This window comes from Parambassis ranga, chromosome 6 (assembly GCF_900634625.1).
Source record: "Parambassis ranga chromosome 6, fParRan2.1, whole genome shotgun sequence".
In the NCBI taxonomy this organism is placed as follows: domain Eukaryota; kingdom Metazoa; phylum Chordata; class Actinopteri; family Ambassidae; genus Parambassis; species Parambassis ranga.
In genome coordinates this window covers 10,665,569-10,692,608 of record NC_041027.1, presented here as the reverse complement: position 1 = coordinate 10,692,608, position 27,040 = coordinate 10,665,569, and the positions used below count along the sequence as shown (strand labels likewise).

General features: G+C 42.7%; 4 protein-coding genes across 7 annotated transcripts; 3 read left to right on the top strand and 1 right to left on the bottom strand.

The window, feature by feature from the left end:
* The first annotated feature begins 116 nt into the window (after window positions 1-116).
* zc3h7bb (zinc finger CCCH-type containing 7Bb) lies at window positions 117-11,068 on the top strand. 3 transcript variants are annotated; one of them, XR_003670883.1, is made up of 22 exons: window positions 117-386; window positions 1,183-1,247; window positions 1,758-1,794; window positions 2,011-2,208; window positions 2,298-2,456; window positions 2,555-2,695; window positions 2,767-2,809; window positions 2,894-3,126; window positions 3,208-3,487; window positions 3,771-3,829; window positions 3,956-4,055; window positions 4,238-4,399; window positions 4,502-4,707; window positions 4,791-4,891; window positions 4,984-5,165; window positions 5,309-5,388; window positions 5,584-5,852; window positions 5,942-6,047; window positions 6,187-6,295; window positions 6,754-6,887; window positions 6,965-9,431; window positions 9,532-11,068. XR_003670883.1 is itself a non-coding variant. In XM_028407517.1 (21 exons), the coding sequence occupies exons 2-21, from the start codon at window positions 1,189-1,191 to the stop codon at window positions 6,998-7,000; spliced, it is 2,685 nt and encodes an 894-aa protein (XP_028263318.1). In that variant the 5' UTR covers window positions 117-386; window positions 1,183-1,188; the 3' UTR covers window positions 7,001-11,068. The 3 variants fall into 3 exon arrangements, 2 of the variants coding, with proteins under 2 accessions (XP_028263318.1, XP_028263317.1); XM_028407517.1 differs by having other exon boundaries at window positions 2,894-3,117; window positions 6,965-11,068; XM_028407516.1 differs by having other exon boundaries at window positions 6,965-11,068.
* A 910-nt stretch (window positions 11,069-11,978) lies between these two features.
* On the top strand, window positions 11,979-18,378 carry tefa (TEF transcription factor, PAR bZIP family member a). Of its 2 annotated transcripts, none has more exons than XM_028408452.1 (5): window positions 11,979-12,216; window positions 15,218-15,601; window positions 15,895-16,115; window positions 16,522-16,733; window positions 16,825-18,378. In XM_028408452.1, exons 1-5 carry the CDS (start codon window positions 12,141-12,143, stop codon window positions 16,847-16,849), a joined length of 918 nt encoding a protein of 305 aa, XP_028264253.1. In that variant the 5' UTR covers window positions 11,979-12,140; the 3' UTR covers window positions 16,850-18,378. The 2 variants fall into 2 exon arrangements, with proteins under 2 accessions (XP_028264253.1, XP_028264251.1); XM_028408450.1 differs by lacking the exon at window positions 11,979-12,216 and adding an exon at window positions 14,173-14,528.
* A 374-nt stretch (window positions 18,379-18,752) lies between these two features.
* On the bottom strand, window positions 18,753-20,100 carry phf5a (PHD finger protein 5A). Its single transcript, XM_028408420.1, has 4 exons — window positions 19,989-20,100; window positions 19,663-19,686; window positions 19,049-19,215; window positions 18,753-18,938 (listed from the first exon to the last, which is right to left on the bottom strand). The coding sequence occupies exons 1-4, from the start codon at window positions 20,038-20,040 to the stop codon at window positions 18,849-18,851; spliced, it is 333 nt and encodes a 110-aa protein (XP_028264221.1). The 5' UTR covers window positions 20,041-20,100; the 3' UTR covers window positions 18,753-18,848.
* A 244-nt stretch (window positions 20,101-20,344) lies between these two features.
* On the top strand, window positions 20,345-26,502 carry aco2 (aconitase 2, mitochondrial). Its single transcript, XM_028408421.1, has 17 exons — window positions 20,345-20,499; window positions 21,793-21,935; window positions 22,114-22,372; window positions 22,461-22,553; window positions 22,652-22,810; window positions 22,901-23,051; window positions 23,138-23,242; window positions 23,353-23,444; window positions 23,585-23,690; window positions 23,795-23,952; window positions 24,030-24,103; window positions 24,194-24,305; window positions 24,583-24,861; window positions 24,947-25,138; window positions 25,248-25,380; window positions 25,499-25,620; window positions 25,708-26,502. The coding sequence occupies exons 1-17, from the start codon at window positions 20,464-20,466 to the stop codon at window positions 25,840-25,842; spliced, it is 2,349 nt and encodes a 782-aa protein (XP_028264222.1). The 5' UTR covers window positions 20,345-20,463; the 3' UTR covers window positions 25,843-26,502.
* Window positions 26,503-27,040: the final 538 nt, after the last annotated feature.

Sequence of the window (27,040 nt, the reverse complement as noted above, 5' to 3'; positions counted from 1 at the left end):
GTTTAGGTGCATTATATGTTATGGTGTTACCGCCATCTCTCGGCCACCGTACCCATCTGCTTGTTACCATTTAAGTAACATATGAGACTACATTTGCTGCCCCCTTGTGGCCAGACTTTCTGCTGGAAAACTTGTTGCGATACCTAGCTGAGGAAAGGAGCTAGCAGCTAGCTAGCTAGCTAGCCAGACAGTTTGTGGTATCAAACAGCAGTCGTAGCCAGTTACACATAAATTCGTGCTCCGTCCATAGACCAATGACAGGGACACTGAACTTAGAAATATGCGCCTGGATATTGACTGATATTTTGCTAGCTTATACTTCCTATCGTTATCGCCAGCGCCCCGTGAAGCTTCCTCTGTTCTGAAAAGCGCAGTAACAACTCTCGGTGAGTTACCGTAGCTTATACATAGGTTTGACTATTAGCTTGGTTGCTACTAGTGAATTAAGTCCGTTAACTTACCTGGTCGCTAGTTAAATCTAGGTTCATGCAATTTAGCTGACATATAAATCAGCTCAGCTAGCTAAATGAAGCTATGCAGTGTGAGCGACCATGAAAGGGCTAAACAATAATTTACTGACAGAGACGCGTGGTTATCTCAATCTGTTTAATAAAGCTAAGTTATGGCGATTAGCATTTAGCCAGAATTAGCACATAGCGTTAGCAGGCTAATCCTAAACATTGATAGGCAAACCCAGCTAGCCTTCCATACACAGCAACACCATTAGCAGTTGATTCGGTGTATATTGTTTGTCTTCTATCTATGTTGTTGCCTTTAGTACGAGTTGATAACATGCAGGCCAACGTTAGCTAATGTCACCACAGCCCCTGTGTTGTTTTGGTTATCGTAACATTTCGATGTCTCGACGTTTCCGCAATGATTTTTGTCGCCATACTGTGTCATCCCAAACTTCTACACACATTAACGTAGCTAACTGTTATAGTTGCCAGTTTAATCATTAGTTGTCTCGCTGTCCTGGAGATTGTTTTTATCTCGATTTAGTGGCAGGCCTTGGTTTGTCTGGGACGTGAGTAATTAGTGTTTATAATTGCATAACATCTTCTCCAGCAGGGTAATAATACCCAATGTTGTGTTTTGATTACAGCAGACAAAGTTGTTAATACTATTGTGCAAGAAGTGGCCTGTTAAGCTGTCTCAAGTCAGTCTTATTTTCATCCTCAGGAGGCTATGGAATCTGAACGACAGAAACGAAGAGAGGAGATTGTGAAGGCAATGAGCTTTATCCAGTAAGAACAAGTGATCACTGACATTTATCCGTTATCATCTATCAACTGTGTAACAACCAGAGTACACAGCATATTTTAAATGTAAATTAAAGCAGTCATGCATAAGCCATGTAAATGTATTCTTGCAAAGAGACAACATATCCACTGTTGAAATGCTAGATATTCCAAAAACAGTTTGCACAGGGGCCTGTTTACCAGTGTGCTGGAATTTTTACAACACCTGCTGTAGCTGTTGAAGTGAAACTTTTTCCAATGTTGGATTTCACCTGCTTTTAAACTTGAGTCCCCCTTTGTTGTATTTTTCATTTCATATTGTGCCGTGTTGTTTTTAATGGGTGACAGGTCTGCAGAACCCAGACCACCCATGCCACGCACACTATAGGGTTTATATGGAATTGAATTATTGCCTTTGGATTTTATTCAGATGTAACACATTTTCCATTTTTCTTTTACAAAAAAAGGGAAATGTGTATAGAGAATACTGACATCTGTCTTATCTTCTGTACACAGGTTATCATTGCCTTTCCCAGAGCCAGAGAGTTATGAGGTTTGCATTGAAGAGTTTTTTTTATGACTTTTTCCATGAGTATTTTTACTTATTGTTAATGTATCGCTTTAGCCTAAATGTAAATTTGACCTAGATGCCATTTGATCTTACTTTTTGTCTTCATTTTCTCTTTTTGACCTGTTTTTTTAACATCACCCTCTCTCACCTGCTTCTCTAATCAGTCTATTTTTACTCACTTTTGCGCATTCTTTTCAGGCATTTCTGACCCAGTTGGTGTGTAATTTGCTGGATGAGGGAAATTCTTGTTTTCGAGATGGGGATTGGCGTCAAGCAATTCATCAGTATGGGGAAGGCATCAGTGTTGCCCGCTATGCCCAGGCTGAGGCCCTCATCATTCCCCATGAGCTGCTGGAGAGCCTCTACGTCAACAGGGCTGCTGCCTTTTACCAGACGGTGAAGAATAATGGAGGATTGTTGTTAGCTGTAGATGTACTTCACAAGAATGTGCTGTGTCTGATATTTAAATGTCTTTCGTATCTCAGAGGGAATTTGAGCGTGGTGTTCAGGACTGTGAAAGTGCACTGTGTGTGTCAGAAGGCAGTCGCAGAGCTTTGTATCGCAAAGCACTCTGTCTCAGGGAGTTGGGGCGACTTCGAGAAGCTTACGAGTGTGGAACAAAATGTCTCCTAACGTCACCTCATGTATGTCCTCAACATAGAACATTAGGCAACTGGACATTTAACATGAGTGGATGTGGTAACCACAGTTATGTATGACCTACTTTCTAATTCATTTTCAGGACAGACAGGTGAGTGACCTGGCACAGGATTTAGCTAGCAAACTGGGCCTGAAAAGTCGTAAAGCCTACGTCAGCCCACAGACAGAGTCCACGGCCACAGAAGGGGAGAATCATGGGGAGACCTCCCCACCCACTGGAGAGGTAGGGGCTGCTGTAACTTTATAGATGTCATCTGAAGGCTGAATGAGAGGTCAATATTTGTTTTTCTTTAGATGTCCTCCAATGGTCTGGAATCTCTGAGCGACCTTGGACAAGGTACAGCTTACTGGCAAACTTTGAATCGGTCCTCTGCTCTTTGCTTTTGTTTTATTTTACATAATATTCCCTTTCCATTCATAGCTGACCTCTCCAGCGCGCAGTGCATCCCTGCTCCTTTGGCTACGCCCATTCCAGTGAGTGATGACCCAGCAACCACTGTGGTAACCTCATGCACTGACCTGTCGGAGAGCCCCAGCAGCCAGGCCCTGCCTCCCATGCCATACTCTGTCCCAGTGTCAGAGCACATGGATGAATGCGTCATCAAGGGCGAGCTGGACAGCCTTTTGGAATGCATGCCTAAGAAAGTCAGTGAGGTGAGAGACTGAACTGGCCACGCCAGCGGCTGTAAGAAAGGTCCTAATTACACTGATGAAATTTCTGTCTCTTCCCTCCAGAGTCCTGTTCAGGGTGCTATTCCCACAAACCTTCCTAACACTGCAGTTGGCCTCCGGCCTCCTTACTCACCAGGCCTTCCAGCCCCATCACCTCAGCTTCCCCCAGCCTTCTTCAGCTCCTCCATCAGTGACATGCCCCCTTTGGAGCCTTACCCGTCACTGCAGGACCAAGGTTCCACCCAGGCGCAGGACGCTTTGGGAGGCTTTTCCACAGATGGAGAAGGAAAGGCAGGAGTCGCCGCTGGCGGACTCGACTCACTCTCTGAATACACTCTCCCTGGTGAGCAAAGAGAGAAAAATATTCATGATAGATTATATCTATCTTGTGGAAAACAGAAATATTTCATTTGTGTTGCCTTAAAAAACTACCGTAAGTCAACTAAAGGAATTCCTTTGCCACATGAAAAAGTTTTGGAAACAATTTTTTACCTTGCCCACCTGCTGGGAAACAATTCTTAGGGAGCTGCCTTTAACCTAAGATGTGCGTCAGCTGCCGTTAGTGTGAGTCAGCACTACCACAATATGGTGTCTGACATCAGTGTCCTTGTGTCTGTGGTCTTCAGGGGGACGAGTGTCTCACAGCTTCATCCCTGGAATGCGTAATCACAGTGCTATACATGCAGTGAGTAATGCACATGCACCAGCTGTTGCAGTACAAACTTTTTTTTTGATATTTATGGCACTGAGAGCCATTTATTACGTAGTCACCATTTCTTAAATTACATCTCTTTGTGTTCTTTTTCTTCAGAACGGTCCCGCAGGAACCAACCTCTCTCTGCTGTCTAGGAATCCTCTGGCAGCCACACACGAGTTTCGGCAGGCCTGTCACGCCTGTTACAGCCGAATAGGTAGGATGTCTTGTTAACCTTTGAAAAGCTGCTGTCTGTTCTGATTTTTCTAAATGTGCACAGTGCACCTTGCCAGCTGTATTTGTATTTGACATATTACATTACTGACAGGTTGTCGCCTTGAATTGGTAATAAAAAGGCTCATTATAAATAGTAAGCCGTTGTCTTTCCTCCTCGTATAGGTCCACGAGTTATGGACTACAAGTATCAGCCAGAGGCAGCACACCGCTGCAAGAGAGACGTGCTGCTGTGTCGCCTCAAAAACACAGACGACCCCACCTGGAAGAGGATTCGCCCTCGGCCTGCACGGAACAACTTCCTAGGAGCATTTGTACTTTGTAAAGGTATGTTGAAATTCCAGATGCTGTTGCAGTTGGACAGATATTTATAATATCTATTTATGATATATTATAACTTCTCTCTCTCTCTCTCTCTGCATCCCACAGAGGTGCAGGAACGTCAGGAGTGTCAGTACGGGGAGAACTGTACGTTTGCTTACTGCCAGGAGGAGATTGATGTGTGGACGCAGGAGAGGAAGGGTGCGCTGAGCCGGGAGCTGCTGTTTGATCCGCTGGGCAGCACCGAGCGACGGGCGCTCAGCGTCACCAGACTGCTGCAGCTCCACATGGGCATGTTCATGTTCCTCTGTGAGGTGAGGGGACTTCTCTTTAGACTTTAGTACTTTTGGAAACTGGAAGGAGTCCAGTGTGACTTGTGTGCTTTTTTTCCCTAAAGGAATGTTTTGACAGTAAGCCACGCATCATCAGCAAACGCAGCAAAGAAAACTTAGCAGTCTGCTCAAACCTCACAGCCCGACATCCATTTGATGATAACAAGTGAGTGTTATGGGATTTCAGCATCATGTCAGCTTTAATGTGTTGTTATTATTGGTTTATTGAGATATCCTAACAGCAGCGCTCACCTGCAGGTGCCTGGTGCATGTGGTGAGGTCTGCCAACGTGCGTTACAGTAAGGTGCGCCCCCTGCACCCTCTCTGCCAGTTCGACGTCTGCCGCCATGAGGTTCGCTACGGGTGCCAGCGTGAGGACAGCTGCTCCTTTGCTCACTCTGTCATAGAGCTTAAATGCTGGGTTCTGCAGCAGGACACCGGTGGGTATAACACATAAGTATATGCATAAGCATTAAGTATATGTATAAGCACAATAAAACGCTGGAAAAAATGCAATAACGCTTTTGACGAACGTCTGCAGTCAACAAATTTTAAACGGAGATCTGTCTGAACTTTCCCTCAGGTATCACCCATGAGGAGATGGTGCAGGAGTCTAAGAGACACTGGCAAAGGTTGGAGCAGAATGCACAGAAGCAGCAGAAGGTGAGGCTGGAAGGGGCAGTTGGAATATATCACATACCTTTACCTGTAAAGCATAATGTCCACAGAGGAATTCTATTATATTTGAGAGCAAGATAACGTGGCTACAGTTTGCCATTGTGCTTATGTGATTCATCCTTCAAGTAGCTCGTCTGTTTGGTCAGCATCATTGATTTATTCTTTCTCTGTCTCTTTCAGTCAATCCATATACCCCATCCAAGCAGCAGCGTACCTGCTGGAGGGCTGGGGGGAAACGGGGGCGGTGGTGGAGTGAGCGGAGATGGCATGTGTGGGGGTGGCGTGAGTCCAGTAGGAGGGGTTGGGATTGGAGGGTTAGGAGCTGGGGCAGGAAGGGGGCGCCCCCTCAACCTGAAAATGAAGTTTGTGTGTGGTCAGTGCTGGAGAGAAGGTCAGGTCAACGAGCCCGACAAGAACCTCAAGTACTGCACGGCCAAGGCACGGCACAGGTGAGGCCTGACGCAGACTGTATTTGTGTATTTAGGTCATATATAATTTTTTTTTTTCATTCTTGTCTTTTTACTGTCTTTATCTTCAGCTGGACAAAGGAGCGCCGAGTCTTGCTGGTAAAATCATTTGAGAAGAAAAAGTGGGTTGTAGTTCGGCCTCTTCCTTTCTCTCGCACCTATCCACAGCAATATGACGTGAGTTCCTCCTATATTCTGCAGCGACTACTTTTAAACTCGCTTGTTTATCACATTCTGGTGCCGTGTAGCATTTAGTTTCGGAAATGTAAAACGAAGGATACGATCCATGTGTAAACCTTTACATTTCCCAACCCAGATGTGTGTGCATGTGATGAAGCAGAAGAAGTGCCACTATATTGGGAACTGCTCCTTTGCCCACAGTCTTGAGGAAAGGGATGTGTGGACGTACATGAAGAACAACAGCTGTAAGTTCCTGCTTCTATCTCTGAGCACTGTGGTTTGACATCAGTGCATCTAAGAACTCCATATTCAGCTCTATAATCTGCATGTTTGTATTTATATACTAAGATCTATATATAATATAATATAATTTGATAGTAATGCAACGTTTGAATGGAGGCATACACACCAGGTAAAGCAGAGGAGGATGGATGGAGATGAATGTTGTGTAGATGTAGCAGTGAACTGGCTAATCTGCTTTGTTTAGTAAATTTGGACAATGGCTTCAAAATGTAATGTAATTAAAGCACCTCACCTTTATCTGTAAGAACTATCAATGCTGCCGTTCCGGTGTCTACCGTCTGCCACTACAGATAAAAGCACATAATTGCATTGATTTCCCTCCACTTTCACTTATTGCTGCACTACACTTCAACTCTTCAAGGTTACTGAGATTGTCTTTTTCTGTCTCACCTCTCCTCAGTGAGAGACATGCAACAGATGTATGAGCTGTGGCTCCAGCTCACCAATCAGAGTAGACGCACAGATAACTCTGCGGTGACACCGCCCCCTGAAGACAAGCAGGTCACCATTTCAGCCGATTACACAGATGAAATGGTGAGTGGTGTAACATCAGAGGTGGAAGCAGCTCGTAGTCTAAATGTCCGAGAGATGAACTGCGTGTATCATTTCAGGGGAGTCGGCGGTTGTCTGACGGCGATGACCTCTGAGTGTTGCCGAGCTGCAGACAGAGGGACAGGCCTGCCACACCAGCTACAACTGAACAGTTTGTCATCTTGCCAGTCTGACCTCCTCTTGCATCTCTTCAGCAGTGAGAAAGCAAGAACACAAAAAAACGTGGTCGACCCCACCTTCATATATATATGTACACACAAACATTTACACACAAATAACACCAGGCACCACAAAAGGATAGCTTTAGCATTCAGGACTATATCATACCGTACCTGTAGATTCCCCTTCGGCAGATTCTACCACATAAAATTTGACAGAGCTCGTTTTGTTTTAAATAATCTACTGATGTTCTGATGTAGCATCTGTGTCCACCAACCACATTTTTTTTTCCACCCTTGAAACGATTCTCGGATGGGTGCGCTGGTCGCAGCTCCTAAATTATGCTTGGTAGTTCAAAACTCAGTTAATCCCCAGCACTCATACAGAACTATAGAGTGCCATAAATGCCAAGCTCTCTGTGCTGTTTATGACTGAACTATGAAGCATTGGGGGGAGGGAGGAAAAGTGTTCATGGTGGACACACCTGCTAAGCTCTGTAACCACCCCGTCCTGCTGTTCTAACCTTCACAGGATTATAGTGGGAGGATGAAAATAATTATTTCCAAGGGGAGTTACGCTTCCTTGTTATATTGCCTGCCATATTGGTAGAACGCTATGAATGTAACGCCTGCACAGGCCTTCAAAACAAAACAAGGAAATTCATTTTGGAATGCATGTAAGGTTACAGTTCCCCTATTGATTTTTAGAGAGAGAAAAACAGCCCCGTTAACTGATTATATAATCATACCGACCATTCCTGTGTGAGATGAGCACAGACATGCACACACATTAGACCTATATAGTCGTTTGTGCTCCTCTCAGGTCGACAACAGAGGGGGCTAACACTGTGGCTCCAGTGGGTTAAGCTAATAGCTCAGGCTAGCTGTTGTCACAGTAGTTAAGGCAAAGTTTGGAACACTGTTTTGCAGCGGACAGAGATATAAAGTTAGTGTAGTAGAGATACAGAGAGGTGACTGGAAGCACACATACAGACTGAGCTGCTCTCAGCAGTACATCAGTACATCAGACCGCAGATCCCCATGGACAAATGATGACCCCACTTTGCCTGAAGCATAGTGAAAATACTGAATATTTAAGTTGTGACAAGAGAGTTAAGAGCTTTATAATAATGTAGGAGAAAAAAAGGATGAACAATCATTCGCTGGCAGAAGACGTATAAAGAAAAGTTAATTAAGAATATATTTTTGTAGTTAGTGCGTTAAGGATAATTTGAATGTAAGGGCATCTTCAGTTGAAATGGGGTCATTATTTCACCACTGCTCTCCCACACACAGCCTTCAGAGGGGAACACCTGTGTGCTCCACATGTGCACCCAGATGTTCTCACAGCAGCCCCTAAAGACAAACCTTCAATCACAGGAAACCTGCTAACTTTGAGACAAGGGGGGGGAAAAGAATTCGCACCACATATTGTGCCTATAAACATCACATTATGTCACACACACACACACACACACACACATATACAAACAGCCATGCCTTGAGACAGAGACACGAAGGTATGTCTATATTCAGATACACACATATTATACATATTTACAAATAATGCTATACTACTAATAATAATTGATAACTTAGCAGTTAAGCTTAATAAATATATAACCTGGAAACCTGTATTGATTACATAGAAGAACTTCTTGTTATTGAGGTATTGCTATATGACATGTATCGCTGAACTAGATGACCATAGTGATTTTTTATTTTTATTTTTTTTTATTTTGAAAAGCTTCCTTCTGTGTGGGTTGTTCCAGACGGGGTGTTGTGTATATAAAGGATATTACTTCTGTAACAATGGCAGCAGCTATAGTGGATGTATAGAACGTGGATACATATACATAAATATATATTTTTGCTCTGCTGTGTTTACAATTATCAAAATTCAGACACGTTCATACTTCAGTAAGTGCGACCTGCGCGGTGCGGCTTCAGCTCATGGCATAAAAGTAAATATCATTTTAATCTAACCGTAAAAGTAAACGGATACGTCTCGTCTTTTTTTTTTTAGAATGTGACTGCAGTGTCCTAAATAAAACAGTTAGCAGCCTTCGTCTGGAACAGCCCAGGTATTAGCTTCTTTGAGGGATTGTATTACTACTACTACTCCTAGTATTATGAATATGATGACTATAATGATTGCTATCTATTGACTATTTCTATTTCTCTTCTATATGCTATTGATATATGTATGTTAATTGCAATGTATAACTCTCTCTTTATATATGTATCCATGTATGAGTATAATAATTAACAGTAAATATGCGTCTGTGTATGCAGCAGCGCACAGGTCTGTCGGGGAGGCAGTGAGCAGGAAACGTCCGGTTCCTTTTAATTCTACACTCAACCGTAGGTCAGTCATTAATATCCCATGAGCTCTGTTTGTAGGCGAAAAAGATAGCTGTTGATTGAAGTATATTCATACTGTAAATGTGTTTTTCCCCTTTTTGCAGTGTTCGATCCAACCAGCAGAGCTCACTGCTCACTGCCTGTACTTTGTGTTTATGTTAGAATTGATTCACCGGGCAAGGACAGACCTGAAAACAAAAGCATACACGGAGGCCTATATACCCCCTTATAGCGCCTTATTCGAGATATTACACCTATAAGATGATACATACCCCCTATTGTATAATCCTGCTTACTATATTACACTATATGATACCTGATACCTATTATAATACTTAGACACCCTTATAAGGTAATTTAGATAAGAGACAGCCGACTGCCTTTTTTTTTTTTTTTTTTTTTTTTTTTTTTTTTTTAAATGTGGCTGTGGAAATGTGCTGTGGTCAGAAATGTGTTGTCATCGTGTTAAACAGAGAGCGACGCCCACCAAGCGCTCCTCACTTGTCAGTTCAGGAGACGCCGATCAGCCATAACATCCTCAAACCCTGGGCTGATCTGATCTGTTGCCACAAACACAAAGAAACTGTGTGTGCTCCAACACCTTTCTGTCAGAACCAGCAATACTGTTTGCTACTTTTGGAGCTACAGTAGCTGTTGAGTCAGACCACAAAGGCCAGCCCCTAACCACGCATGTGAGAAAAACTGCAGTGTGGGAGATGAACACGTTATCTAGCCATCGGAATTTGACCCTTTGTCAAATCGTCAACACATCAGACAGACTGATGCACGTCTCTTATTGTGTGATATATCCCACCTACTGACAGGTGCTATGACATTGAGCTTACTCACATCGCCTGTTAATGGTCTTAATGTTTTGGCTGCTGGGTGTTTTTGAGCGTTGGAGTGGAAAATGATTGGTCGGTGAACAATCGGCAGTTGGAATGTAATTATAAAATTCTTTTCTGACAGGTAATAAAAGATAAAAAGGCAGTGAAATTCAGGTGAGGCTCCGCTTCCAGTGTTGGAAAAAGGCCAGAGTTTATGATATAACTGACACAGACAGACAGACGGGAGGGCAGAAACGCGGATGCCTGTGCCGCGTGCTCTGTGTAGTGTTGTTGTTGTTGTTGAAGGCAGGTGAATCATGGCAAACTCGTTAGGGAGGAGGTGGCTGCTACAGTAACGAAGTGTTTTTCCACTGCAAGGGGCACAGTTTTGCAGCACCATCAGACTCTTCTTCTCCCAAAACCCCTGCTGCTGTGCACCACCGATTTCACTTCAGATTGAGTGTGACATGAGAAAACATGTCAGACAAGGAGGAATTAGTTAAACATGCATCCTTAGGAAGAGATTTAAGATTTGTTTCAGCATGAATGAATTATTTACCCAGTGTGTTCAACTTAAATTCATTTTTTAAATACAATGCACAGGCATAAAAATATAATGAGTTGAATAAGTTATTTATTATTAGGTACATGAGGGACCTGAAGGTTGTCCTCTTACATATGTAGTGTTTGTCTAAAGTCTGTTTAATGAAGTGACACGGTTCTCAGCCGTTTCTCCTCCTGATGAGTTTGTCATGTGATTCACAACAGCAACACACACACACACACACACACAACCCACACAGTCACAAAATATCGTAAAAGAATCGATGTTTTGATGAGTTAGAAAATTATTGGTTATTTGAATTGTTTTCATCCTGTTGAATGAAGAAACCAGGGTTGTAAGAAGTGGAAAAAACAAGGCCTCTTTTTTTTTGTACTGTATTTTTACATTGTGTTCTTTTATGGGTTTGTTTTTCCCCCTCTTGACTTTGTTTTCTCTTTTCTCCTCCCTGGTTGGAAGTTCATGATCACACAAATGGACCAAATCTCTTGAAAGCATTTAATAAACTGTTTTGGGAAAAAAAAAAAAAAAATCACTTTGTCGTATTGCAGCTAAAAAGTCCCTGATAGTTTGACATGCTCTCCATGATTAGTGCGGTATTTATTATACAACTGAATGGCTGAAGAGTATTTATTACATACCGTCCTTAATAATTCACACAGGTGTGATTGTTACAGTACTGGCACGTTGACAGGTTTAATTGCACCTGTGACCTTGCTGTTACAAGTCATATACACACACACGTGTTTTCTGTATACACGTGCATTACACAGCCAATCACAACATGTCATTTGTTATTAGTTGATAATTACCCCTTCACTTAATACGCCTTAAAATGCACATATTTAACTCCTAATTAGCACCCTGGGGGCTGTTTGTGCAGTGCGTGTTAATTAAAACAATAAAATAAATAAACTTTGTAAATTACAGGTAAAAATAAAGTGTATTCTGTTTACTTTGCTGCCTCATTATGTAAGTCATCTACATTTTCTTTTATTTTTTTATTTGAGTTGCAGGCTTTTGCGAGGGATTGGCTGTCAGTGTTTGATGAACACGAGTATCGGCCAATGAGCGCTCTCTTCTGTGATTGCCGTAGAAGACGCGCTGCTGATTGGCTGAGAGTAGAGCCGGAGGGCGGGTTCCGTTAAGTAACTTGTTGTGCGGAGTTCACGGTGTGTGTGACCCGTCAAAGTTTTCACTTCTGAACTGTGCACAGCAGCTGTCAGGCCCGTGTAAGCACCTCCAGGTGTGTCTGCGGTTATTTCATCTGAGCAGCGGACAAACTCTGACATTTTACAGCAGTTTGAACGAAAAAGAAGAAAACATGACGAGTGAAGTCCCGGAAATTTTCAGGGCTCTGCTTGAGCATCCATTCACTCTACCTAACTTTGATGAGAATGGTAAGTGATTGCTAAATTTGTGGAGGCTAAATTTAAATTTCATGTATTAAAGTTGTGTTTGTGGGTGAAAAAGAAGAAGGAAAGCCTCTGAAATGTCTGCAAACAGTGCGTGTTTGTTGCATAATCCCTGTCAGCTGAGCAGCAGCAGCATGGGAATGTGTGCTTGGTTTTTGGGAATGCATGGATCTGCTGCTGCTGTCAGCTGTTATTTACAATCCAAAGGTTAGCAGCACACCTCCAACAACTAATGTTTCAGTGTTTGGTGTGTGTGCTGTGACGTTTACATTTAATTGAGCTTTAAATAACTTAGATGCTGCAGAGAAATATTAGTATTTTGTGGGTGATTTCACTGTGAATTAGGAGGAGGACAAATGTCATTTTGTGATAGGATCAATGCATTAGACAGGCCTGAGTCACCTCTACTGTGACTCTACTGTTGTAGCGCCTTATATGAGCTTTATATATATATATATTTACATGTCCTGTCCCCAGGATGTGTGCTTCAGATAAAAGAGAACATAACCCAGTTTTGCTGGATCTGTGTCATCTGCTCTTCTCATCTCAGTGCTGTGTGTGTGTGTGTGTGTGTGTGTGTGTGTGTGTGTGTGTGTGTGTGTGTGTGTGTGTGTGTGTGTGTGTGTGTGTGGCTCTGAAGCTTCATGATTAAATCACCACTTCAGACTTATTTCTCTGTCCTTTGTGAATCTGCCCCCATGTTTCACTAAATCAGATTTCAGTGATGTAACAAGCATTATGTTGAGAGCTGTTGACCTCATTTAGTTCAAAGTGCAGTCTGTTGTGTTTGTAACAGGAAACTGTAATCATATATAGCACCTTTGAAGTATAAATAATAGGATGGCAATCATAACTGTAGCTTTTCTACATTAAATAACTGGATGATGTGAGCAGCATGGAGCAGATATTCCAGCTGTCTTGGAGCATGTGCTGTTTATGGATCCTCTCATATGCAGTTTGGTTTCCTTTGTTGACAGGAGGATCTGTCTGCAAAAGCACAATTATTCTCTGTCTTATCTTATAGATGACATTGTGTGCATAGAGAAGACAATATTGAGTGTAAACTCACCGACCATCCCTAAATCTTATGTGCAGTTAATAGTGTAGCAGCTGACCTTGAAGGCTTTGTCTCACTCCATATTGTGACATGTCAAAAACATCTGTGTGACACAAGCAAGCAACATGGGAGGGAATAAAAACACACCCAGCGACTATAAGGAGACCTTATGAGCATGTCTGATGGAAGATCAAAGTGCATCTACATCCTGGTGTGTGCTCCCTATTATACATGATACATTAAAATAGGTGAGGGGTGCATTGTGCATGTAAACAAGCAGTGGACAAATGCCTGAAGGTGATGTGGCAAAAATATCACAGCCAGGATCCATGCGTCAGGACGTGCAGGTCTTTGCCCTTGAGATGTCTGCTTGGGTGCAGCAACGCCTCCAAAAGTACTGTAACCTAAATCCAAAAGGAGCTCCCTTCTTGTTTGACCCCGTGCCGCAGCAGCAGCGCCGCCCTTCTTGCGCATCTCCGCATCTGAGCGGCATGGGCGCCGCTTGAGTGGGCGGAGCCAGTGGATACACGTCAGGGCAAGAAAGTGCACATGCTTTTTCACGTGAGCTTGGGCGGCTGCAACTACGGTAACGCATTAGATTTAAATTCTAAAGACGAAATAATAACGCATTATCAGAGTATTGTTTGTGTGCTTTTAGTTATAACACGGCTTTTTTTTTATTTATTTTTTACTTGTCTTATTTATGATATTACAGCATCATTACAGCTCCAATGTGCTGTCTAATGTTTATGTTTTTGCTTCTGGCACCTTTTTTTTCTGATGACGTAGACACTGTAACATATATAACTCGGTCAACCAATGAGAGCGCAGATAATCGCAATTGGTCCCGTCCCTTGGTTCCATCTCATTAATATTCATGACGAGGAGCGTAGTCGGCCTATCAACACAGCGCAGAGCGGACATTTCCGAGGAGGAGGAGGAACGACTCGTTCTCGACACCAAAACCTTCAGACTAACCTAATTTAAAGGAAGAAGTGGGTCTAAAACTTGCAGCCGGCGCCACTTTTAGTCCAGCCGGATATCTAACGGATAACGTCTAAGGATAGCGGCGAGTTTTACTGCTTTAGCCGTGGTGTCAATAACAAGAGGGGGGTAAAAATGTCGGGCGAACAAATTCTCATCACGCTGGAAACGGCCGCAGGGGCCCCGAGTACGTTCCCCGTGGTGTTGAAGAAAATAATGGAGATGCCACCTCCAAATATCCTGGACGGCGACGACGGTAAGAGCAAGAACAGTGGCGGCAGAGCAACAGGAAGTGAGCGAAAGTGTTTAGAAACGAGTTTAACCGAGGATACAGGCGGAAACACACGAGAACGATTTCATCACACATCGCGGCCAACAGTGGGTTCTGTTGCACCGTAGGTCCTGATGGGGGGGTCAACACGTCTGCAAGGACTTTAATGAACCATCCAGTGAAGCTATAGGACACACAGACCCGTCCAGACCTTTCCAGACATGCGTGTGTGTTTATTGAGCCGTAACAGCAGGGACTTATCGCGAGACATAAAACGAGATTTGGATAAGTTATTGTTTTGAATCTCTTTAGATTGTTGTACAAGATGAATAGTATGCGTTTATTATTCTTGGGAGGGAGCAGCTGGGTTTAGGAGCAGTCCAGTCAAAATACATGCAAAATAGAAATACATTGCAGTTACTGAATTTGTGATGGGAGATTTCTGGATTGGTCTCTTCCTAAAACAAAAATAAACACACATGAAAAGTCTGGAAAAAGTTATAGATCTGTAAAATTATTATTTAGACCAGGAAAAGTCACTGATCTGTGAGTAATGGTCATATAATAATTAGAGTAATCCTCTGTTCACAGTCCTGGAGTTTGTGAATGATTGTTGAATTGTGTGAAAATGCTCAGTGAGAGTTGTTCAATTATGTTGTACTTTTTCTTTTCAGAAACTGACAAGGAAAAGCTGTGTCTGGGGCACGATGCTGACCAGGGTGGAGGCAGTGATATGGGTCCTTCAGCCGCCCTGACACCGGCTATATGGGACAAAACCATCCCGTACGATGGGGAGAATTTCCACTTGGAGTACATGGACCTGGAGGAGTTCCTCATGGAGAACGGCATCTCTACTTCACCAGATGAAGACCCCTTAAAGGACATCCCAGAAGGAGACACCACAAAGAAGGCTACACCCTCTGCTCAGACTGCAGTTAAGAAGACAGCAAGTGTGTCTCCAGTGTCTCTGATGTCCATTCAGGAGCTGGACAAGTGTGAGGAGGAAGTGGTGATCATAACCAAGAACGAATGCGACATCACCTCCGATGTTATTGCTGGTGAGTTATCCCTCCACGGGTATAGATTTAGATACGTGTTGTTAGCAGTTTCTATGTTCTAATAATTTTATAGTGATTTAACTGACACTGGTGTTATGTCAGAATGTCACTCATTCCAAAAGCAAGTCATGGGTGGTGATGATTGATGGGGAGACAGAAATAGAAGCTGCATAGTGAAGATGACCATGTTTATCAGCAGGGTGTACATGCAGCTCTCAAAGCATATAGAGCTGAGTGTTAGATGGTGCTCGCAGCTTTGCCATATCTTACATCCTCCTTATCTGTCCACTCAGAGGTAACCACCGAAAAACACAGAGTGACACCCGAGCCCGTCAGCCCTGATGACATTGAGGTTGATGTCAACTACGAGCCAGACCCTACAGACCTGGTCCTGTCGAGTGTGCCTGGAGGTGAACTGTTTGATCCCCGCAAACACAAGTTCTCGGAGGAGGAGCTCAAACCACAGCCTATGATTAAAAAGGCCAAGAAGGTGTTTGTGCCTGAAGAGCAGAAGGTATTTGGCATTGTAATTAAACATAATTGATGTTTGACTTCTTTCTTCTATGTGTATAGTACCCTCATACATGTAGAGGTAATGCTACCATGCAGCACCAGCAGCAAAAGTGAGAGTTTCTTGTCTGGTGTGCAGGGTAGAAATAAGGCCATTTGATAGTGAACTGGCAACTCACAGTGACTCAGCACTGTGAGGCTTAGAATGAATGTTTTCCTTCCCTGCCTGTGCACTGGAGAACGGTTGTTTACATGTAAGGAGGAACTTGGCTGTGAGCCACATCTCAGTCTTAGCCGAGATCAGATTTGTGTGAAAGTGTATTTTTTTTAACGAGGGTACGAAGTGGTTTTTCTGTGTGTGTGTTTCCCTGACTTGATTTAATGTGTTGCTTTCCTCTCCATCTATCCAGGATGATAAGTACTGGCAGAGGAGGAAGAAGAACAATGTGGCTGCCAAGCGCTCACGTGATGCCCGCAGGTTAAAGGAGAACCAGATCACCGTACGAGCGGCTTTCCTGGAGCGTGAGAACACGGCGCTGCGGACAGAGGTTGCAGAGCTGCGGAAGGAGTGCGGCCGCTACAAGAACATCGTGGGTCACTATGAAGACAAATTTGGACCTCTGTAAGGGACAATAAAACGAATCCATTGAGGTGTGAAAGGTCAGGTTGACCCCACCCTTCTGTCATTCATCCTTGTTCTCTTCTATTTCAAGTGCGGTGCCAGATCCCGACCTGTAGACAGCCGTTGATTTATTCATTTATTTTTCCTAATGAATAAATAAATCAAACCAGTGAGGTTGATGAAGAGGAGGATGAGGAGCAGAAGAGCATGTGTGAGGGGTGTATCATGTTGCCCTGGAGATGTAGTAGCATGTTGATAACTTTTTTGTATTTACCATCTATGTGAGTGCGGAGAGTGTGAGAGGAATATTCAAGTGCTTCTTCTTCAGCACAGCTCGTGTATGAGCTGTACTTTGATCATGTTTTGTACACTTCAGCCGAAAGAGATCGTTTGTGTTTTTATTCTGTTTTTACACGGAATAGGTTAGTTGTTTTGCCGTTAACTAGGGTTTGCAGGTTGCTTCCAGTTCTTTTCAGGCTTTATTAAATTCTAAAAAAAATGTTTTAATTTTCATTTGTCTTGATGTGAAGAGCTGGGCTTTTCTGTGCCCTGCAGAAACTTCTGACTGTGACATTTCTAATAAGCTTCTTCAGGGGATTACAATGATGTGGCCCTAAACAAAGTGCAGCCACTTCTCTAATGACCAGTGACACAGAGCTGTATGTTTAATGCGCTGTTCTCCAGTTCAGTGTCTGTGCTCCTGTAGCTCCTGTGCTGTGTTTATCACCATGTGCAGCTGGTCAATGGTGACACATCCATTTACATCAGTAATGCTTCAGAAGTGTCTGTGTAGAATTTACTGATGCATGTTCTGTGAATAGTTTTAGGTTAATTATATTTTCTCCTGTTTTTAATCACATAAAAATATATTCAATGTCATAGAATACTCCAGATATTGTGCTTGTCAAGGTTTGGAATAATCTTTACTTCTGGATAATCAAGCAGTGAAGGTCCTTAAATGTTAAAGCTCCCTCTGTGTCATGTTTGCCTCCATTATCTTTGTTAAATACTTATTTGATTATTTCCCCAATAATACAGACACCCTAAGTGTCTTCTCTGTTAAAAGCCATTTCAATGCAGTGTGCTCTCTGCCAGTTTACAGGGGCTCCACCCTCAGGTTGTTCTGTTGGCCAGTCCTGACAAAACCTATGTTTCTTTATGCTTTTGTATTAGTTGTTTACTAGTGTGGTCTTTGTAGCAAATGGTGAACTATAAGGAGAACACTTAATCCTCTAATAGCTTTTCTTGTCAAAATGAATAGGGATGTAACTTCCTGTGAAGTAATAAGAATTCAGGACTGGTAGGATCTACAGGTAGTGTATCCTTGGCTGCACAGAGATGAGTACACTTCCAAGTTTTTTTTTTTTTTTTAAAGTCTCCTTGTCTAAATCCATGTCTCAAAAGTGTAATTTCTGAATCACATTTTTGGAATAGTTCTGTTCTGGTAATGATGAGATTTTAATCATTTTTAAAGCTTATTGTTGTACTTGTTGCTGGAACAGGTCAGTTTGCTAATGGGTTATTTTTAACCTTCCTGGTTACATATTTGTATTTCTTTGTAAAGAAACATATTGGCGTTTTTAAGTATGGCCATCATTTGCGTCCTGTATATAGAGTATGTATAAATAAAGCCTTGTTGACACAAGTCTGAGTCTTTCATAATATATGATCTCATCTAGGAACAGCAGTCCACAGCGACAAATATTTCCAGCTAGTGGAAGATGTTTAGTAACAATGTAGTTAAATTTACCGAATTGGCATTTAAGGTTTTAAATATTCAGTTTAAATCTGAGACTAAATACATATTAGTTGGTGTTTAGTACTCGGAATGTTCCACTTTTGTTCACAATGGCAATAAAATGCCCAAAATTGTGCTTGGCAAATGTGAATATTGCATTTCTATCTGCTGACAGACACTCAATGTATCTTTTAGAAAACACTTTGTATAGTCTATTGATTAGCCAAGTTTGATACCTGTTACATTAAAATTCTTGCTCAAAGCAGAAATTTACGCAGAAATATAAAAGCAAGCTTTATTGACATGTCAAAAATGTTCCTTGGAAGTTTGAGAGGAAATGCAAAACTAAAAGGATGATTGAGGCTGCTGCAGCATCTTCACCTCTTCTTGAAGCCATACTTCTTCCTCTCATAGAACAGATCTGTTTTGGAGCTGCCCAAGTTTACAATCTTAGGACATCCATCTCTCTGCAAACAGAAAACAGAAAATACTTTTTAATATTTTATTTTTAGGGTCAGCCTGTGTTTTTAATAGCATTAAATGCAAGAGGCAGTAGAAGGAGGAGTAGGCTGCTCACATCTTTTTCCTGGATTGTGCACTCTTTACAGTAATAGGCATCAGACACACCAGGCCCTCCACAGATGACACAGCGTCCCTGATAGGATCCATAGTTACACTCATCACAGATGCGCACCAATGTGCACGGCCTCACATAGGAGTCACAGATGACACACTTTCCATCGCCTGGGAGGAGGAAGAATGAGATGGCAAATATTATGATCAATAATCCATTGTGAATTTCCCATGCGGGGGACTAATAAAGGATTATCTTATCTTATTACATTCTACAGACTGGGTGATGTTTATGGAATAAATAAACAAAACTAATCAGTTCCTAAGAAAAAAACTATTATTTGTTTTGTACACAGAACCCAATGTTTCTAACTGCTAATAATTTTACAAGTAGGAATGTAAACATCAATAATAGCTGCAATTTTTTGTCTTTTAGAGAAAACAAATACACAATCGTACTGTGACTGTAAGGAATAGTGCTTTACAAATCAGCAAATATAGCAGAAGGACAGTATGTACGTGTGACATATTAACCTAGTGAGGGAAAGAGTCTAGTAAACACACAAAGGCTAAAACTATTCAAAAGCTGTATTTCAATCAAAAGATGGAAATGCTTACATTTCTCGCAAAGTCTCCCGATAGCTGCAGGATGGAAACAAAACAGGGTTTGTTAGTATAGCAATCGTTCATATAGCTGTGCTGCTTTATTTTATATGTATCTATCATTAAAGACACCAAAACATTTTGCAAAAATTGTACCATTAGCTCACAGATCAGTAGATATCTCCAAGCTAACACTATGGCTAACACACATTCAATGAAATCCATGCTATACCTGTTAGCATGAAAGCTAAATTAATGTCAAAACAACATTAAGAGACATTTAGTTGCAGTAGAAAAATACTGCTGTTCGTTATTAAAACGTGTGCTACGGTCAAACTTACCGACACCGGCTTGTTTTCGGCAAAAGATCAAATCTGGGTGATGTTTAGCCATTGTTGGCTAACGTAAGGCGAGCGCTGGCTGGTATGGTTCAACTTTAACCTTTAACCCGTGATTTCCGTATGAAGAGGCGCATTATCGCCCCCTGGCGTCTCCAGCATGAATAACAGCACACTGTATCCTTAACTTACTTAAAAAAAAATCTGCGTCCTTTGGCAAAACATACCAGTAACAATCCATTGTTAAACGTGTAATTGATGTAATAAGAAATTAATTCAATGATTTGTTTGATTGCCGTTGCTACGCAATCTTGTTGTGATTAATTTAATTTAAGGGACCGATGATACAAGGAGGAACTTCCAGAAGACGGCAGTAAGCACCAAAGATGGCCGCTGCCAAAAAAACAGAGAAGAAGAAAAGAAAGGCTACAATTGCCTGACGTCACCGCCGACCCATACATCTTTGTCAGTGAACAAAATGGCAACCTACTGTCTGACTGTCGCCCGGCTGCAGGTAAGAGACAAAATTGAGACTTTTTACCCCTTTTCTTTAGCAGGGACGGATGTCATTTACTGTTTAAGATGACAAAGAAGTTATTTAACCCGGTTCTGACCCGGTTAGTTGGATAAGAGTGGCTAACGTGGATAAATAAGACGCGAAACAGTCACCGACTAGCTGGCCAGGTCATCGTGTCCCGACTGCACTGAACGCATCCAATGAGCGTCTACTATTCTTACACTGGTTAGATAAATCTCAGTTTATGTCTTCGTCAAAAGGAACATTCTCTCTATATCCAAAGGTTTTAAATGAACAGGCGTGGGGTAGATGGATTGTTGAGTATGGTAGCAAGGTTAACCACAAGGTTAGAGGCTCCGTACAGGCTCACAGGCGAGCAGCGTGGCACCAGCAGGAATATAAATGTCTTCAAATAAGACAACAAACACAGTCCTATAGATAATTTTCATAGGTTTAAGGGGAAAATGAATCCTTTTGGTTTGGAGGTTATAATGAGTGTCACATATCTAGTGTTAGTGGGTTGGTATTTTAATAACAGGGTGATGAAGGAGGGTAAATGAAAACCACAACATTGTTTTTTTTTCTCATTCTTTTTAATACATCGGAAAAACTATTGTTTTATGCATCGTTTACCTGACCTTGGACTGAACAATGCCAGTGAATCAGTGTTTAAGATCAGCATCATGATTAAAAACAAACACTGGTTTTCCTGTAAGGGTCAATAATAATCACCAATAGATGATTATTAGATTAGACTATTATTAGTAAATGCTACCCTATTTAAATAACAGCAACCTCTAGCTCCCTGACAGTCGAGTGATTGTTTGTACAGCTGCTCGCTTCTTCACTGAACAACAGCTAATCTTGACCACACATCTTCTGGTCATTGAGGACTTCCAGCTGTTGCAGTTTATCAAGAGTCTTGTTTATTTTATTCAATATATGTTATAAATCTAGCCACTACTATTTAGGAATTATGCAATGTAGAGTGTTTAAGAGGAGCCTGTGTTCTTGTTGTAAATGTGTTTGTAGGTGACCTGATGGTTTTTTGTTTTTTTTTTGGGTGCGGGGGCGTGGGGGGGTGGTTGTGGTGCATCATGTTGTGTAGCTCTGACATTTGATACATGGGAGTTAACTGCGTAGCAGCATTGCCTTCACAAGTTTACTTCCCACAGGGGTTATGTTTACACATTGAAATGTTTTCAGTTGTGTAATCTGGCCAGATAAATAAAGTGATCTGTGTTTATGTCTACAGTTGTTTGTAGTATAATGTTTGTGTACCTTCTCCAGGTGGTCCTGGGCCATGGTGTACGGCGACTGCATGTATCAGCTGCTTATAGAGCCAAGGCCAATGTGTCTATGAGCCGCTTTGAGCCTGCTTCCTTCGTCAACTATAAGAAGCTTCAGTCTAATGTTGACATTGTGCGCAAAAGGTTAGTGCCCTCCTAAAGTGCTCTGTATTTGCACCCCCTTATCTGTGTGAGTATTTGATCTTCAATGTTTGTTTACCCTTTGCCACAGTTATAGCCTTTACCAGCTCACATCAGTTTGCAGGGTCCATTCAGTTTATTCTTCTGCTACCTAAGTGTACTCTAATTTTTTCTATTTCAGGCTCAACCGACCCCTCACCTTGTCAGAGAAGATTGTTTATGGCCACCTTGATGACCCCCACAACCAGGACATCGATCGCGGTCGCACCTACTTGCGGTTGCGTCCTGACCGTGTGGCTATGCAGGATGCTACAGCCCAGATGGCAATGCTACAGTTCATCAGCAGTGGCTTACCAAAGGTTGCTGTGCCCTCCACTATCCACTGTGATCACTTGATTGAGGCCCAGACTGGAGGAGTGAAGGATTTGGCCAGAGCAAAGGTGAGGAGGATTCACAATGAATGTTGTTAGTTGTTGTAAGATGCAGCATGAAATCTTTACTGAACCGTGGTCATGGGTCTCTTTACAGGAAATCAACCATGAGGTCTACAACTTCCTTGCCAGTGCCGGGGCAAAATATGGAGTTGGCTTTTGGAAACCTGGCTCTGGAATCATCCATCAGGTATCAATGATTTAATTTTGATTGGAGTTTGGTTTGGATATGTCAATCTTTATAGCTGTGATGGTTCTAACAATCAGATTTTTTAAATGTCTGAACAGATCATCCTAGAGAACTATGCCTACCCAGGAGTAATGCTTATTGGTACAGATTCACACACACCGAATGGTGGTGGGCTTGGTGCCATCTGCATCGGAGTGGGTGGAGCTGATGCTGTAGACGTCATGGCAGGAATCCCCTGGGAGCTCAAGTGTCCCAAGGTTAGCAGTATACTGCACTTGTCACACATAATTCTTCCACCTTTGTTTTGTCACACATATAAAACACAACTGATTTTTTTTTTCTCTAAGGTGATTGGCGTGAAGCTGACAGGCACCCTCTCTGGCTGGACGTCTCCAAAAGATGTCATCTTGAAGGTGGCTGGCATCTTGACGGTAAAGGGAGGCACCGGTGCCATTGTGGAGTACCATGGCCCAGGAGTCGACTCAATTTCCTGCACAGGTTAGTAGTGATAAGTGTGTCTGTACCAAGTGTGTGAAAACACTCATGTGACACCTTCTCATTAATGTGTGTCTTTGTGATTGCAGGAATGGCCACTATTTGCAACATGGGAGCAGAAATCGGAGCCACCACCTCCGTCTTCCCTTACAATCACCGCATGAAGACCTATCTGGAGAAGACTGGACGTGGAGGTGTGTTCAAGGCTTTAGATGAACATGTATTTTATTTAAGTGCATGATTTCTAATTGTTTGTTCTCATTTTGCTCATTTTATGCTGCTATTTATTCGTTTCTCTTTGTAGAGATTGCTGCCCTGGCTGATGAATACTCTGATATATTGGTACCGGATGAGGGCTGCGAATACGACCAGATCATTGAGCTCAATCTTGACGAAGTATGTGTAGAGTTTTTAAGCTGGTTTCTGTGGCAATATTTTCACACTAGCCTGAGTAAATGTAATGTTAAGTTGTTATCAATGGGGTTTAGAGAACTTCCAAGATGTTTTCCCTCATAGTGTGCCGTCTCTTCCTGTAGCTGAAGCCCCACATTAATGGACCGTTCACCCCTGACTGGGCTCACCCGGTGTCTCAAGTTGGTGCTGTGGCTGAGAAGAATGGCTGGCCCCTGGAGGTCAAAGTTGGTAAGAGCTGTCCGGTGACATAGTTGGCTTTATTCCTATACAGAACACGGATAACCATTACAGAGACAGACATTTCTGGCTGAAACCAAGTTCTTGTTTTTTAGGTCTGATCGGGAGCTGTACCAACTCTAGCTATGAGGACATGGGTCGGGCTGCTTCTGTGGCCAAGCAGGCTTTGGACAAAGGCCTGAAGTGCAAAGCTCAGTTCACAGTCACACCTGGCTCAGAGCAGATTCGTGCCACCATTGAAAGAGACGGATATGTGAGTGTCAGCACTTGCAAAGTACACTCAGATGGAGAGATTACAGGTTGACCTTGTTGTTTTTTTCCCCTCTGTAGTCAAAGATTCTTGGAGATGTTGGTGGTGTTGTCTTGGCAAATGCATGTGGACCCTGCATTGGACAGTGGGACAGGTAACTGTGCTGATGAAGTATTTGTGTAATGATACACATCAGATTTTGTGTTTTGAGTTAATGGGCTTTTTTGGTTTTTTTTTTTTTTAGGCAGGATGTGAAAAAGGGAGAGAAGAACACCATCGTCACCTCATTCAACAGAAACTTCACTGCCAGGAATGATGCAAACCCTGCAACACATGCTTTTGTTACTTCGCCAGAGGTAAACACACACCGAGTCTAATCCACACCGACCCTGCTGAAAACAGGGGTTGGTTGGGATCGAACCACCAACCTTCCGGTCCAATAACTGGAAGGTTGGTGGTTCGATCCCAACTCCTCCCTAGTCATTGTTGTGTGTCCTTGGGCGAAGCACTTTACCCGCACTGCCTACGGTGCACTCACTGGTGTGGCGTGCCTTGCTGGTCATTGTATGACACTTCAAGTATCTAAAATAAATAAATAAATAAAACCCTGTCATCCCCTCTTCTTCCTCACAGATTGTCACCGCCCTTGCCATTGCTGGAACATTGAACTTCAACCCTGAGACAGATTACCTTACAGCCCCTAATGGTGAGAAGTTTAAGCTGGAACCCCCCAATGGTGATGAACTCCCTGCTAGGGACTTTGACCCAGGCCAGGACACCTATCAGCATCCGCCTGCTGACGGCACCAGCCTGAAGGTGGATGTCAGCCCTCAGAGCAACCGGTTACAGCTGCTGGAGCCCTTTGACAGATGGAGCGGAAACGATTTGGAGGACATGCAGGTCCTCATCAAGGTCGGGACAATGAGAAGACATTAGAAGATAGAACTGACGTAACTGCTGCTGATCTGATGGTAGAAATGTTTTTTTATTTTGGCAGGTTAAGGGAAAATGCACCACAGACCACATCAGTGCCGCAGGGCCATGGCTGAAGTTCCGCGGCCACCTTGATAACATCTCCAACAACATGCTGATTGGAGCAGTCAACAGTGAGAACGACGCTGTCAACAAGATCAAAAACCACCTGACAGGAGATTACGGCGGAGTTCCTGATGTGGCTCGTCACTACAAGGTGAGGATCACAGAGGGGGGACAGCTTTCTAAACTACGGAAGGAACAACATTGGATTCACACGCACAGTCACTCCTAATGTATCTTCTCTCTCTTCTCTCTCTTTACAGGCCAATAGTTTGTCGTGGGTTGTGGTTGGAGATGACAACTATGGCGAGGGCTCCAGCAGAGAGCACGCAGCCCTGGAGCCTAGACATCTGGGTGGCAGAGCCATAATTGTCAAGAGCTTTGCCAGAATCCACGGTAAGAAAAGCTTTTTGGAGATTTACACAGAGCTCCTCCTTCATCATGCAGATAATGTTGTGGTAGCGTGTAGGGTGTATAATCAAATCTAAGAGTTTTTCTGGCCTCATGTTCTTAGAAACCAACCTGAAGAAGCAGGGTCTGCTGCCCCTGACCTTCAGCAACCCATCAGACTACGACAAGATCCGCCCTGATGACAAGATCTCCATCAAAGGACTTAAAACCTTCACTCCAGGAAAGGTAAGAGTGCAGAGCAGCTGGAAGAAGTACTACACACAGGGAATCACAGAACACCTGTCATGAGAATCTCTTCTTCTTATCTTCCAGTCTTTGACCGCAGTCCTAAAGCACAGTGACGGCAGTGAGGAGACCCTGGAACTCAACCACAGCTTCAACGAGACACAGATTGAGTGGTTCCAGGCAGGCTCCGCTCTCAACAGGATGAAGGCGCTGCAGAAATGAGGATTAAGGATAAATGCAGAGGTTCAGGGGTGGTGAGGAGTCTGGGAAGACAGGGGATGAAGAACATTGATTACTGTCATCTGCATTAGCTTATAGGCTGAAGTAATGTGTTCATATACCTCTAAGATTTAAACATTAGAGTAGAATTACTTCAAAGTGTCAAGCTAATGTACATGATGGAACAACAGGATTGGGTGCAAGATATTTGTTAAACCTTCATCTGTCGGTACATCGTACATCTGTTGAAACAAGTTGCTGCTTTACATTGATAAACCAGGTAGAGATGCTGTCCTATCAACAAAGGGGAGACGCACACACGCACGCTTACATTTTGACACACAAGGCTTTGAGCTGAGTGGTGATGTAACACACCACCCACTGATGTGCTGCCATTGTTTTTGCAGCTGAATGCAGTTATTTTGTTGCTTTTCTTGATCACTGCATGGCAACAGTCGGCTTTAGACAACCACTGACATTCAGCCGTCCTTTGTCATTTACAAAGTCCATCCTTAGCAGGTAAATGTCACTGTTCGTTTTTCTGGGTCTATTCAAAGAAGTTTTTCTCCCATACTAATGTTATTCTTGTCTACCCTCTAGTGGCTATAGTGAGGTACTACAGTGTGGAAGGCAGCTGGGATTCAAATAAATCAAAATAACTTACTGTGTATCATTGTAATAATGTGAGACCATTGGGGTTAAATGGGATTCATGCCCTGCGTTACTCTATGCCATTCTTAACTACAAACATCATCAGTGCTACAAGTGGTTCTAGACATTTCCACTCACCCTCTTCTCCTCCCTCAACTCCTGCTACTCCTATTACTGTTCCCCTTTTGTCCTCCAGTTATTTATACTTTATTTTTGGTTAAAGGTTCACATCATCTCCACAGCATTCATTTGCATAACAAGCTTTATTCTTCTCTGTGTACAGGATAGACTATTATTCTTTATTTTCTGTGCCCTTATAGGGTGTGGTCTCACTTCTTGTGTTATTTTTACCCCAACAAGAACAAGCAGCACACTTAAAACATAAAATCATTGATGAATTTTCACACGACACCCACTGTCAGCTGGTTTTGGTCCTAGGTCGACATAACTGAAATTTACTCCAACATTTCCAGATGGGGAGAGGTGGCGATAGGGGTCAGAAACAACTCTTCACTTTCTGGTCCCTTCGAAATAAATGCACCAATCAGAT